Here is a 13157-nt window from a genome sequence, read left to right as displayed (position 1 = left end):
TAGCAGTGGCCTAATTAACGGCACATATGTGCATGAATGACCTCAGCTGCGGAGAAGACTGTCATTTTGGAAATGCTCAGCTTGTTGCAGAGGCGCGGCTGCGTAACCTTTTTGTGAAGGGTTTCGGCAAAGGTTAAATCAAAAGCACACCTCCGGTCCTGTTTGCGCACTTATTAAAAGCGCTCCTGTTGCGAAACATTTAGCAAATGGCCGTTTTGGGGAGAACATGCAACTCCTCCCGGGAGGCCGGCGTGCTAACCAATCGACCACCGCGCCGCCTCACTGAGAAGCTCGAAAATGCGTTCATGTTCCTCTGTCTTTTGTGGACCTCTTGCACAAAAGACAGAACAAAAGACAAAAAAAAACACCTCTTGCAGTATTCAACCTATGAAAGCCATGTCGGAAAAGAAAGTACTTGGGCCGTTATTATAGTAATTACCCCCAAGAAAAGAACAATTTGTACTAATGGTAATAGAAATAGCCCATTATGAGAACGACTTAGCGGTGTCCTGTCCACTGACGCGTTGTTAGAAACCTTTGGAAAGTGTGAAGCCTCTTTTAAGACTTGACTGCTGCTGGTCTGACCGGCTCTTAATTAAAATACCAGAGGAGGGAACAAGTGCAAGCGGGTCACGCAGAGCAGTTTGGTCCACGAGGAGACAAAGGTCGCATTTGAGCGTGCAGGGTTCTCATGTTTGCACATGATCTCGGAAACTGTTTCAGACTAAGATATCCTTTATTTGTCCCACACTGGGGAAATTTACAGTCCGCAGCAGCAAGATTGTGGGTAGAAAGAAGAAAAACAAAGTGTTTGCATTCACAAAATAAATGTACACCGTTCAATGAAGTGCAATATAAATATAGATATAGATAAGGTGGATGTGCTAATTACAATTGTTTTTCACATCATTTTATTTTTTTATTCAGCAGCCTGACAGCAGTCGGTAGGAACGAGCGGCGGTATCTCTCCTTCTTGCAGCGCGGGTGTAAGAGCTCATTTGTGCTAGTGAGTGAGAAAGCATCTGAAGATGAGCAGATTTAGTCGTATATATGCATGTGGGGTCTTCACGTTGGTGTATTTCTCTGTACTTCAAAGCCTGATTTTGTTTTGGGGGTTTTTTTTTTTTTTTTTTGTGTGTGACACATCTTGCCGTTTCTCTCCCAAAATTAATCTCATCGATGCACTCTGTCTGGCTTTTGGTCAAGCGAAAGACACGCGCAGGTTTGGCAGCTCTCGCCCTATTGACCATTTGTGCTCTCACTTCTGCTGCGCTGCGTTGTGTTCCGACCTGCGGCGTTTAAGGCCTGCTAAATTCATTGCCAGCCTTGCCTATCGCGTCAGTCATTCTCGACAAACGTTTCACAGTCGATCAAGGAAAAGAGGCTCTGATTGTCTCTGTGTGCCCTGCGATGGGCTGGCACCATTCACACCGAAACGGGTACCGATTGGCCAGAGGAGGAGACGGGGACTCCTTTGGGATCATTGATACTAGCAACGGAGTATTACTTTTAATTTGTGGATGTGTTAGCTTTTCCTTATTAAGAGTTAACACGAATAACTAGTTTTGATCCCCGGAAAACGTTCCAATGTACCGTACTATTTTTCCAAAGGTCATTTTGTATGGCTACACAAGCATGCCTCATTGCAAGCTAGGTCAGGTTCCCCCCCGCCGCGGCGCCTCGTTATTCGACTGAAAAATACTGCAAAGTACATTTCACAGAAGTTGTCACATTTGACAGACCATTTGAACACACCGCATTAAACATCAAGCAACCGCAAACAAATTATAGCCTACCCAACCGTCTGTGGTCAGCCCGAGATAGTAAAAGTAAAATGCACTTGACGGTTTTCCCTAATTGGCTCGGCAGTAGGATGCGACCATTTCTTGTTGAAAGGAGGCGGGGTCAGAGTAGGGGTGAATTTTAAATTGGTGATTAAAACATTGATCCACACGATGGAGACTATATCGGGGCTGTCGAGAATACAAGTTGGAATTTCGCATCGATAGATTTATTGCCAACAGTAGGGGTGGCAACTGGGGTGTCAAGGCATTTGTAGCAGCTTGCCCGACGGCAACATTTCCAGAAAATCAACGTTATGATCCCATTGGTATGTGCCTGCTTAAATCGTCTCGAGGTCTCCACGCCTCGACTACAACTCATGCTTGAATCAAAAAGTCGCTCTCAAGTGTTTTGCCAAATGATTGCAGCTCTCAAATTCCTCATTTATAAACATGAAACTGAATGAGTTCCTTTTAACAGTTTTTTTTTTGGGGTGGGGGGTCATAAATTTGGACTCACGGCTTCTGTTCGTGTTTTCCCCTATTTCATGATTTTATTTTGGATATTGAAGGACTTAGAAAACGGATAGATGGAACACAGTTGGAGATGCAGGGGTATATTTGCAACAAAGTAGCGCGGGTGTTCGGGAAAGCAATAACCTGAGCGTAAGAAAAGCAAACATGGATTTAATCTGCGGCGCAAGGCAGCTCGATCATTACGATGATAATACTTTGTTGACGGCACATTTTTCACACTCAAAGAAATAATGGAGCGGACCCGTGCTATCTCACGAGTGGGGATCGGAGGAGCCTTTTAGCGCTGGCGCAGATGCATTTAAAAAGCACTGAGGCGTTCCGTGATGAAATAGCAGATTGCCAAACTCTCAGTATGAGCGACTGGACGTGGCCCGCCTCTGTTCGGGATGCGCAACGTGACAAACCACCTGGCCTGGCTCCTTGCCCGTGTCATTCTCATGATGGGCCCCTCAGCAACAATCCGGCCAACATACATGCAAGCAAACAGTTATGAAATGACCCGCGACATCACATCTGCCAAAAAGCGGACCCGCTCTCCCACTTGACCGGGGCCGACGACAAACTGACAAAGTTCACACAGCGTCCGCTCTCCTTCGACCGATGCGGTCTCGTCGAATGCAGGAAAGCGCCATCCTCATTTTATTTGGACTTTCCACGACTCATCTCCGCAACTCACTAACATTGACTTTCTGTCCCACTCAAATTTCCCGCTCCCGCGACCTGAGATCCTCGCGGCTCCTTCTCCATCACCTGGCACGTGTCTTCCCCTTTTGCCGTCGCCGCACCCTCCTCCTGAAGCGCGACTCGGCCTCAGGCGCTACTTCTTTATCCTCGCGTCCGTCTTGCTTCTATACGTCGCCGACAGCTTTTTCACCCCCCTTTCTTGCTGGAGGCTTTTGACGTTTCAGGCAGCGCATACAAATCAACATCAACATCGTTTTCCATCCTGTTTGTGTGTCCTTGCGCTCGGATATTGTCAATGCGGAATGTTTCACCAGTTCGAGAAACTGACTTTGGTCCAATGAGAAAGTGTGCGTGTGCTGTGTTTTTTCAGCTGGGCTGCATGGTTTGGTTTGGGGGTTTTTTGTACCATAAAGTGAGAATGAAGATTCAAATGTAGTCATTATCTTATCTTAGAAAACCCGAACCAGCAATAATCCCAATAAGTCCTGGAGTTCAATAAGCAATGCTGTGTCCAAATCATCCAAACAGCATTGGTATGTGGCCGTGCGGGTTTATACTGTACACGCGAATTCGTGGCCGCTATCTGCCCTTGCCCCCCGGTGACAGGATGTAAGGCAATCAGGATAGCAGGTCTCTAAGCTTTATCATGCGGGAACACTTATCGCAGAGATTCAGGAGGCACGCACGCACACGCACACGCACACACACACACACACGCACGCACTCGCACATACGCAGATGGACAAAAACTGCTTGTTGTGCTTTTACAAATTTGCGTCAGGTCTAAATGAACTTGGAATTCCGAGACAATGCTTGTCAATCATGTGAATGGAGCTTTCCAGCCACAATGAAAAGAACATCCTTCCATTCGTTTTCTATTCCGCTTGATCGTCAGGAGGGTCGCGGGCATGCCGGAGCCCATCTTGGGGCCGTCTTGGGGCAGTAGGCGGGGAACTCCCTGAAATGGCTGCCAGACAATGCCGGGGCACAATGAAAAGAACTAAATATTAAAACTAGGAGAGCAAAACTGCGAAAAGTTTTTTTTTCTGCCTTAAAATGAGTCGTGTTAAGGATCCTGTCAAGTTCTGAATTTTGATACTTTGAAAATGTCTTCTCCCCTTATGAGCGCCCCCGCCCCCCCCCCCTCGCCAACAGTAATCACGGCCGCGCAGAACCAAGACAAGGCGAAGGGAGGCGGCGGCGATGGCGTCACTTCATCAACCACAGTCTGATAATTTATCAGCAGCCGCTTAGCACGAAGCTACTTTGTCTTCATTAGCAGCCGCTTCTTCAGCTTCAATCACGAGTCATTAGAAAAGTTGTTATCAGAAGCCGAGCCGGATTGAAACTCCTCTCACCTCCGTGTCTCCGCATTCAGAATGGAAAGATGTGGCCTGATTGCGCTTTTTGTTTTTTGTCATAAATCGTTCATTAAATTACACCGAACTTGCAGAAATTGACGAGCTACATTAAAACCTCTCCTATGGAAGTTTGAGTTTTCAATGACAAAATCTTGGATGGAGAGGTATCGGCTTCCCGTGGGTTATAAACCTATGTCTTTTTTTTTTTTTTTTTTTTTACAGATAACTACTGGAACGCCGCTTCCTTCACCACCCCATCGTCCTACCTTCACTTTGCCACCTTCCAGGGGGAGACCAGTGCTGACATCTCATTCTATTTCAAGACCAGTGCGCCGTATGGGGTCTTCCTGGAAAATCTTGGCAACACAGATTTCATCCGTTTGGAGTTGAAATGTATGTTTTCATCCCTTCACGCATACTCACCCTTTTCCTCCTGTGGCGTACAACTGTGTGAGATGACGGCCGAGACCAATTATTGATGAAAGCTAGACTGAAAATGTAGTTGCATTAACTGGGTACATTTTGGAACTCTGTTAAACACAATCACCCCCACCCCCCCACACACACACAGAAAAACAAAGAAAATGTCAAATACGCACGCCGTCCTCTCAGAGAGTATCAGTATGTAACATTTCATTTCTATCAATCTCTGCAAGTGCTTCGGTTTTCAAATCATCACTTCTGCAACATTCCTAGGAAATGCCAATGGCTTCCATTTCTCGCAAGCTATTTTGCGAAAAGGCTTGCAAGCTAATCCTGTGCTCCTCGGGGGCGATCCGGTGCCCGCTGGGACCGTTTTGGTGACTCTGGCCTGATGCAACTTTAAAAGCCACTTTTATGAAGCTTTGCCAATTTCAGAAGCAAAAAAAACCTATAATCTCATGTCCTTAAATGTTTTAGAGACAGCACCAGCAGATGTTTGAAAGAAATGGAGGCATTAATGATGGCTACTAAATGATGAGACATCTGTCCCACGTCCCCTTTCAGAGTCTCTTTTTACATGTCCTGCAGCAGGTTGCCACGATCCTTTTCCAGCAGCCCAAATTACTATCCGTGCGGCTATGGTAGATTTCACTCTGATTAAGAGTGTTAAAAGTGCAATTAAAATGGCAGTCTTCGGTTTAATCATGGTGTGTGTGTGTGTGTGTGTGTCCTGGCACAAATGCGCGCACAAATAGATGACCATTTGCCTCTCAGTGAGAGCCAAAGTGGATTTGAACATTTGATGTCAAAGGGGACTTGCTGACCGTGGCCTGCTGCTGTGCCGAGCCTGTCGTCATTCCCAACCACCCCCCCTTTATTTTTAATTTTTTTTATTATTTGTCAGATGCCAAGTGCCGAATGATTTTGGAAGCAAAGAGGACTATTTATTTTTGCAGATAGACAAAGCAGCCAAACATGCCTTTGAACCATTTTGGACGTCAACGTTTCCCGAGGGCTGCGATGTTTGTCTTCCAAAGGTGTCTACGACCGCAAAGCGCATTGCTGAAGTTTCACTCATGACAAAACGGTGTTGTCAATGTGTCACAAATCACCACCACCCGCTTCGAGTGCCCCTCCCGTGCTATCACCTCGCATTTTTTTCCCCCACGCCACGCAATCACAAAAAGGAATGGTGTGCATGCGTTCACGCACTGACCCACTTCCCCACATCTGAACACACTCACTCTCTGACCACTTGCATGGCGCAAAATGTATTTTCCGCAATCCCGTCTGCCCGTGAAAGGATGAGCATTAGACCCAAATAAATGACTGTGACGGTGCAGGCGCTCCCGATTTCTCACACGCACACACACACGACATTGTGCAGTATGCACATGACTGTGACCTTGGTCGACGCGAAGCTGTCAGGTGGATGCGATTTCTCTTGGAATCTCGCTAGAAAGGAGAAGGTACTGACATCATTGAGAGGCTGTTAAGAAGACTAACTATGAGAGCCTTGCCACTAAGAGGATTTGAGGCCGTATAGAAGACTCTTAAAATGCAGGAATACTTTACCTCTGGGCGCCTCCGTGTTTGTCTATGCGCCGTTTGAGACTTGGACACTTCTGCCTTGGAGGTCATCGACATTCTCAGACATTTTCAGATCAGGATTGTAGAGCCCAAATTGGGACTTATAAAATTGTCTGAATGTCCGTGTTGGTCCGGGTGAAGACCTGACAAGCCCTGAGATGTGTGAAATTCCAGCCGCCGTCAATTTTTGTCTGTCTGGGCCGTATCTCATGATGGATAAGTAGCGGAAACCAATATGAGCCTTTCTGTTTGGTGAAATTAGTCTGCAGTTGATATTTAACCGATTGCATTTTTGTCTGGTGAAGCGTTCGGTCCTCTTCCAGAACGTTTTCATTGAACTCGAACTTGGACGGCCTTAAGGGTGTTTCAACTTCCACGTGGGCGCACGGATAAAAAGTCATTGATTAATAAGAGAAGCCAAATTTCTGTATTTATTCCCTCCAAAATCAGGTTGCTTCGTCACCGCCGTTGATTTGTTTGTCTGCGAGCAGGATTAGAGCAAAAAAAAGAAAGAAAGAAAAGAAACACTTCATTGTGATCGAAAGCTTTGCAGAGGGACTGGCCAAGAAAGAACCCAGCAATTTGTTTCCATCTTAACGGTCCAGAATCATGATACTTTTTTATTCGTGACATTTTCCTCCAATTGTCCCAAAGTTTAATGGCCATGACAAATTGCAGGCATATGCGGGAGGCGGGTATTTTTGAAGGTGGGCAATCGGGTGCCGATCCAAATGATGATTGTTCAGCCCTGGCAGATATCCGCGCCCCTTGTGATCGGCGATGCCACTTGGCTCCCTGCGCCTCGGTGTATCCAAAGCTCAATGGAGAAAGCGCGAGGGGAAGATGAAGATCAGGCGGCGTTTCTCAAGGCCAACGTACAAATGTTTTCCACGCTCGGTTGAATCCACGCGCACGGGACTCGGCTATGCAAATATCTCGGTGGCGCGCGCAAATAATGAAGTCATTTAAAGCCTGCGGCGCATGAACGTTCGGCACGCAGCATGAAATAAGCGAGCTCTTCGTCCCTGCCCCGCGGACCCCGCGCTCTTCGACGGGGGATCGTTAATCCGGTCTACTAAAGGCCGTCGCGTTGCTCGGACACTCGGCTGTTTGTCTCCAAGGCGTCGCTTTGTGAGATTTATTTCCTAGGTTCATGCGCGCCCCTTAACCGTGCGATACTATTTGTCATGCAAATCATCAATCAACGGGAAAACTGGTAGGTAAGTAAAGGCAAGTGAGCAATAAAGGAGGAGACCGAACGGAACGAAAGGATGGCTGGACTGCAAAAATACGGCGGTTGTTTCCACTATGGACGACATACAATTAGCCTCTCTCATATCAGAACCAAATGAAGCAGAAACGTAGATGGTGCTGCTAAGTGGTTATTAGTCTTTTGGATTTCTGCTGCCATATGGCGCCATCCGCAACGTGTGCCTTTGTTAGCCGGTTGGCTCTATTCAAAAGGCACGCTGCCGTGCCGAACGCTGGGCAGATTGTATCAAATTGGCTTTTGATCGGGCAACTGCAAATACAGACTTTCCAGCCGCAAAAAATAATTGCGTCCTCATTGCTGCTTTGTACCCTTTAGAGATCAAACGTGAATGGGTGCCTCGCAAGTGAAAATGGCATTCAGTTAAGCACACAAATGAGTGATTTCAACTGTGAATTGTTCGGCCTTTCCTCTCACTTGATTCCACACAGGCATACACGCGCACACACACACACACACACACACACACACACACCCTTGGACGGACTGATTATCGGTTACCTGCAGAGAGGTCAAAACGTATCAGGTAGTGTCGTTCCCTTTCCAGTGTCAAAGTCAAGTCGAATGGACAAAAAGAAGACACAAAGATTACCGTTCTGGTCTTGAAACGTAAAACAGCGTCTTCTGTTGGAACGTTAACTTTTCATCTCAGGGGTAGCTCCAAGCCACTCCCTCCATGACACGCATTGCACGCAAAACCAGCCATGATGAAAATTAATCATGCAGCCAAACAAGGTCATCGTGCGCTATTAAAATTTGCTGTCTTCCTCTGCCGCTAATTTACACCCGCTGTCGTTTGTCTTCATGCATTTGTCTGCTCGGGCTTCGGCGGCCGCCCTTGCCGCGTCGCCAATGAACGCTGCGCCGCGGCAAATAGAAATGGGAAACCGCGGTCTCTCTTGACAGGAATGTAGGTCGCGCGAAAGCCCAACAGTTTCCGGCGCCTATCGACCTTGCCTCAGAGATTAGCGCTTCTCCACATCGGTCACGTATCACCGGGCAGAAATCGATACCGGCCAAATGAATTGCTTTGAAATAAATGAGCCATTAGATTAGAAATGGAGTGCACATTTACCTGTACAGATGACTGCTCCAGAAGAGGACGTTTGGGGGCTTTGGAAGGTGTCACTTTAATTGTGTAGTGACGATTGTTAACGAGAAAGTAGAATTCCTTCAGACCGGGCATTAAGTGTCGGCATCCTGGGATCTGCAAAAATAGGGCCTATTGTTTCAAAGGGGCCTCTGAAAACAGACTCGATTTAGGTCCGTCCTGTATTATGAAACGTCACTGCACTAAATAAGGATGACTTGAGTTGAGTATGCTATAATGTCCCCATGGAAATTCGCTTGCACATGAAGAAAGGCTCTTTTTGTTTATTTGTTTTTTCATGCGCAGTGATGTTCAAGTTAAAGAGATGGCATTTTAAATCCATTTGCCATCCCATCAAGAGGACATCGTTAGCCATGATGTCTGCTAGCCGCAGCTCGAGCTGCACTGGATTTGTTGATGGAGTCAATTAGTCGGTCCCTCACCTGAACATGTTCTGAATGGAATTTTGCTTCACCTCTATAACTTTCGGAAAAAAAGAATACCCCGTGTGTAATTTGGACCCACCTAAAAGAGGGTCAAATGACCTGCACGCGGTCAATGATTTTTTTTCTCCCCTTCATACACAGCTCCACAAGTTGTCTCGTTTTCCTTCGATGTGGGAAACGGCCCGGTGGAGTTAGCGGTGCATTCCGACGCTCCTCTCAACGACGACCAGTGGCACCGCGTGACGGCCGAGCGCAACATCAAGGAGGCCGTTCTCCAGCTGGACCAAACTCATCGCGTCTCTCGGCCGGCGCCGGCGCAAGGGCACACGCGTTTGGAACTCTTCAGCCAGCTCTACGTGGGTGAGTCCCGACAACCGTGAGCGATCTGTCCGCTTACTGTTTTTGCAAAGAAAGGACGTTAATTAAAATGCTTTTTTGTCCTATCCCTGTAAGACCTCCCGTCTATCGGCCACTGGGAACATTTGAATGTTGAATGCCTTTTTTTTTTTTTTTCTTTCGAGTTAAAGAGGGCCCAGACTCCCATGGAAATGTTCTCCTCGGCGGCTTCGGTTCATCTTAATTCAATGCTAATCCCCGCACTCCCAATCACATTAGAGTTTCATATTTCATCACGCACGGACGCGCGCTCCCTCGGGAATTCGTAAGTGATAATGTCTTTTTAATGAAGGTAAATCAACATCCAATAATGCCGCGTGTGGGCTCTGTGGGGGTACGGAAAAAAAAACGTGTGAGGTCACCTTTTTATGTGCTTTAACACGGTGACTCGCGTTTATTTTTAACGGAACCAAAAGGAACACTGCACAAAGAGACCTGAGCCCATCATCCCTCGTTTGAGAACGGACTCACGTAACATTTGGTTCAAGAGATGTGCCGTGTTCATTATGGGCCTAATCTGCTCTCTTCCTTTTTCTATGATGTGATCTCTCACTGTGCTTTCCCATTTGCTTGTCATTATATACCGTCCATCGTGGAAAAACCAAACTTGCAGGCTGCAGGCATCGAGATGATTGGGCCGAATCATGTCCTCGGCAGATTCTTCCAAACGGCTATCAGTCGCCTTAGCTCTCATCGGATTGCCTCGCCCCCCCCCCCCCTTTCACGACCTCCTCCCCCGTTCCTTGTCCCCATTTGCCTTGTGGCGCGCCTCAGTGATGCCCAAAAAATGGACTTGACTCTTTGCAATTTGATTCGGTGTCACAGAGCTGGAAATTCTAACGGCCCCCATACGGCACCTCATTCACACCGGTTCATTTTTCGGTGTCCACATTGGCCACGCCCGTACGAACGCTTGCCGGTGACACAAGAAATAATGAAAGGGGAATTAGGGGACGGCTGGCAGCGACGCAGAGGGGACAGCGCGTTCTTATTTCTGATCATCAATCAGGCAAGAGAGCAAGACCCGGACTGGGCTCGCTTTAATATGCACAAATAAGCACGAAAAATTCCACCTTGCGGGTCACTTGAAAGAGGCTGTTGAGTTTCCAGCTTGCTTGACCGGTAGAGGTACGACTTGCTGGAACTATTTCGCACGCATGAATAGTTCGTGCACACACAGTAGTAATTGGTGTGCATGAAATAGTCATCAGCGTGCACCAATTAGTAGTTTTGTTTTGGGATTTTTTTTCCAAATGTCACATCTGCGGCTCAGTGTAATGCTCCGTTCAGTAAACGTTGGGAATTACTGTCGTGCATTTTTGCGTCATATTTTGTGAGGTTCCAAGAATGAGAGCAGTCGGGGGGGGGGGGGGGGGGGGGAGCAATGCATGGCGAAATGAAGACGATGAATGCAGATTTGTTTGCCCCATTTGATGACAGGGCGGAAACAATTGTTCGCTCAAGTGTGCACTGATGCGTCTGTGTCATTTCACACCAAAACAAATTCCAGCCCTATTATGTGTTCGGGTGCCATCGACATCTCTTTTCCTCTCAGTCAATATGCTCCCCATCAAGCGTTGGATTGCTTTAGTGTTTACTGCTACTACTGGTTCATTTGCTTGAATGGCCTCGAAAGTGAATGTTTCGACCATCAACCTTCTGTCATTCACCACACACAGTTAACGATTCACCTGATACATGCATGTCATCCTCAATCTCACATTTCATTCGTCGAACCATCCGTTTGATGCCTCGCCCTCAATGAATGGTTCATTTATCGCTTTATTTTCAGCGTTTTTTGCATGCTCACTTTCTCTCTTCTGTTTGGATGTTTTCTTGTCTCCTTTTTCTTTCCGGCTTCCGCCCGATCGGATCAAATCAACGTCTTGCTTTTTGCTTCTCACTGCATGCGCGCGACACCCTGTGACAGGGAAACCGGCCTCACCCACCTGCCAAGACAGTAGGTAACATTTATTGAGTGCGATAAAATGCTTCCGCGGCACCTGAGACGCTCCATGTCAAATCTCGCCCGCACTTCTGCCGCGTCTTCGTCGCCTGTTGCTTTATTAACATTGCTCTCGCATCGATACTTGTTTTGAGTCATGCTGCACTTCCCAACATTGACGTGAGGAATTAACAAACGCCTCTTCGTTTCAACACGCACGTCGGCTTTTCATGGAGGGATCCATCAACCCCGAGCCCATTAAGCCTCTTCTAACGAGGCGATGCATTGCTGCGAACCGACAGATATCAAATCCCGCACTGCAAAATGAGAGTGTCGGCGATAATATCGCCTTGGCTTATGGAGGCTTCAGACTCCAATGTTTTGTTTTTAACCAATAAGGTCCAAACTCAATCTAATCCCAAACAATTTTAAAGACATTTTAAAGACCAACACAAATAAACGGTGCACAGGTAAAAGAGGCGGACCTCCCTGCATCCTATCGCAGAATTGCCTTTCGATAGCTCTGCAGGAGGGACAAGAATGATTTTATGAATGTCAAATGAGTGTAGCATAAGCGCAATCAGCAATTATGGTTAAAGCAAGGAGTTCGCTGTAGATAAGGGCCACACAAAAGCGGATTCGAAAATGGATGGATGAAGATAATATTGAGATGTTTTTTTTTTTCTTTAATCATGGCTAAATAAATGACACAAATGTTGGTTGTTTGCTCATCCATCAACAAGCCAACATTGACAGCACCCGGGCATCTGTGAGAATAAAAGGACTGAGCGTGCGTACCCGCTTCCTTCTCCATCGGCCTCAGAGCCTCGTGTCCGTTTAATCAAGGATGAGTTTGAAATGAGGTAAACAGGTGGTGGAAACCTCCAGCCAATCAGTGGCACAAAATAGATTAATTAACAAGTGTTTTGTTCAATCCGCTGCGGAATTCAAAAATGGAAGAGGAAAAATGGAAAAGCCCAGCTGCATCTCCGCATGAATAATGCATGATGGGAAGGGAAAAAAAATGAAAGTCATCTTGGCTTTACCTGTGTGCGCGTGCTTAAATGGCCACTTTGCTGTAATTGAAGGGATGCATCTGAGAGATTTTAATATCTAAAATGCCCCTCGGCTTTTGTTAACTGCACAGCACCGTGACTGTTTAATGCGATTGCACTTTCAATCTATACCTACGGGTGTCCTTTTATGATTGTGTTTATTGCGATAGTCATTAAGGCACGTATCAATCTACCTTAAAGCCAATCGCTGTCCACGTTGATGAGCAGTCGGACAGTCAACAGCGCAAGGCCAAAAGGGCGCCGGATCGAATGGCTTTGGAAGCCCCAAGGCTAAGAATGCTGCGAATGCCCACCGCTGAAGTGGGCACGTAGGAGGCGCTCGCTGCGCGTTTAGTATGCCGCTAATACCGGTTGTGTAATCGTCGACACGTGTTGGCGAGCGGGATTTTCATCGAGACATTGTGTTCATTAGGCTCGGCCAATTAGTGAGAAATGGAACCGGCTGAAGGTTATTCCAAGAGCGGCGGCTCAGTTGGGGAGATTTGCATCACAGCAGAGCTTCCGTGAAGATGGCAATGTTTTTGAAAGCCATTCAAAACAAAATGTTGCCCTTTTTGC

At 46.9% G+C, this 13157-nt stretch overlaps 1 protein-coding gene across 5 annotated transcripts in view; it reads left to right on the top strand.

Annotated features, from left to right (window-relative positions):
* The window catches only part of cntnap2a (contactin associated protein 2a), a 130348-nt gene that overhangs the window by 104555 nt on the left and 12636 nt on the right, over positions 1 to 13157 (top strand). For 3 of the 5 annotated variants that reach the window (XM_086101550.1, XM_086101547.1, XM_086101551.1), the window contains 3 exons: positions 4586 to 4756; positions 9324 to 9542; positions 11509 to 11538. In XM_086101550.1, coding sequence (XP_085957676.1) covers positions 4586 to 4756; positions 9324 to 9542; positions 11509 to 11538 — 420 coding nt within the window. The remainder of the gene's footprint in view (positions 1 to 4585; positions 4757 to 9323; positions 9543 to 11508; positions 11539 to 13157) is intronic. The other 2 variants (XM_086101548.1, XM_086101552.1) reach the window with 1 other exon arrangement.

This window comes from Hippocampus guttulatus, chromosome 21 (genome assembly GCF_054856545.1).
Source record: "Hippocampus guttulatus isolate MCC_2025c chromosome 21, RoL_Hgut_1.0, whole genome shotgun sequence".
In the NCBI taxonomy this organism is placed as follows: domain Eukaryota; kingdom Metazoa; phylum Chordata; class Actinopteri; order Syngnathiformes; family Syngnathidae; genus Hippocampus; species Hippocampus guttulatus.
This window is presented reverse-complemented; position numbering and strand designations above follow the sequence as displayed.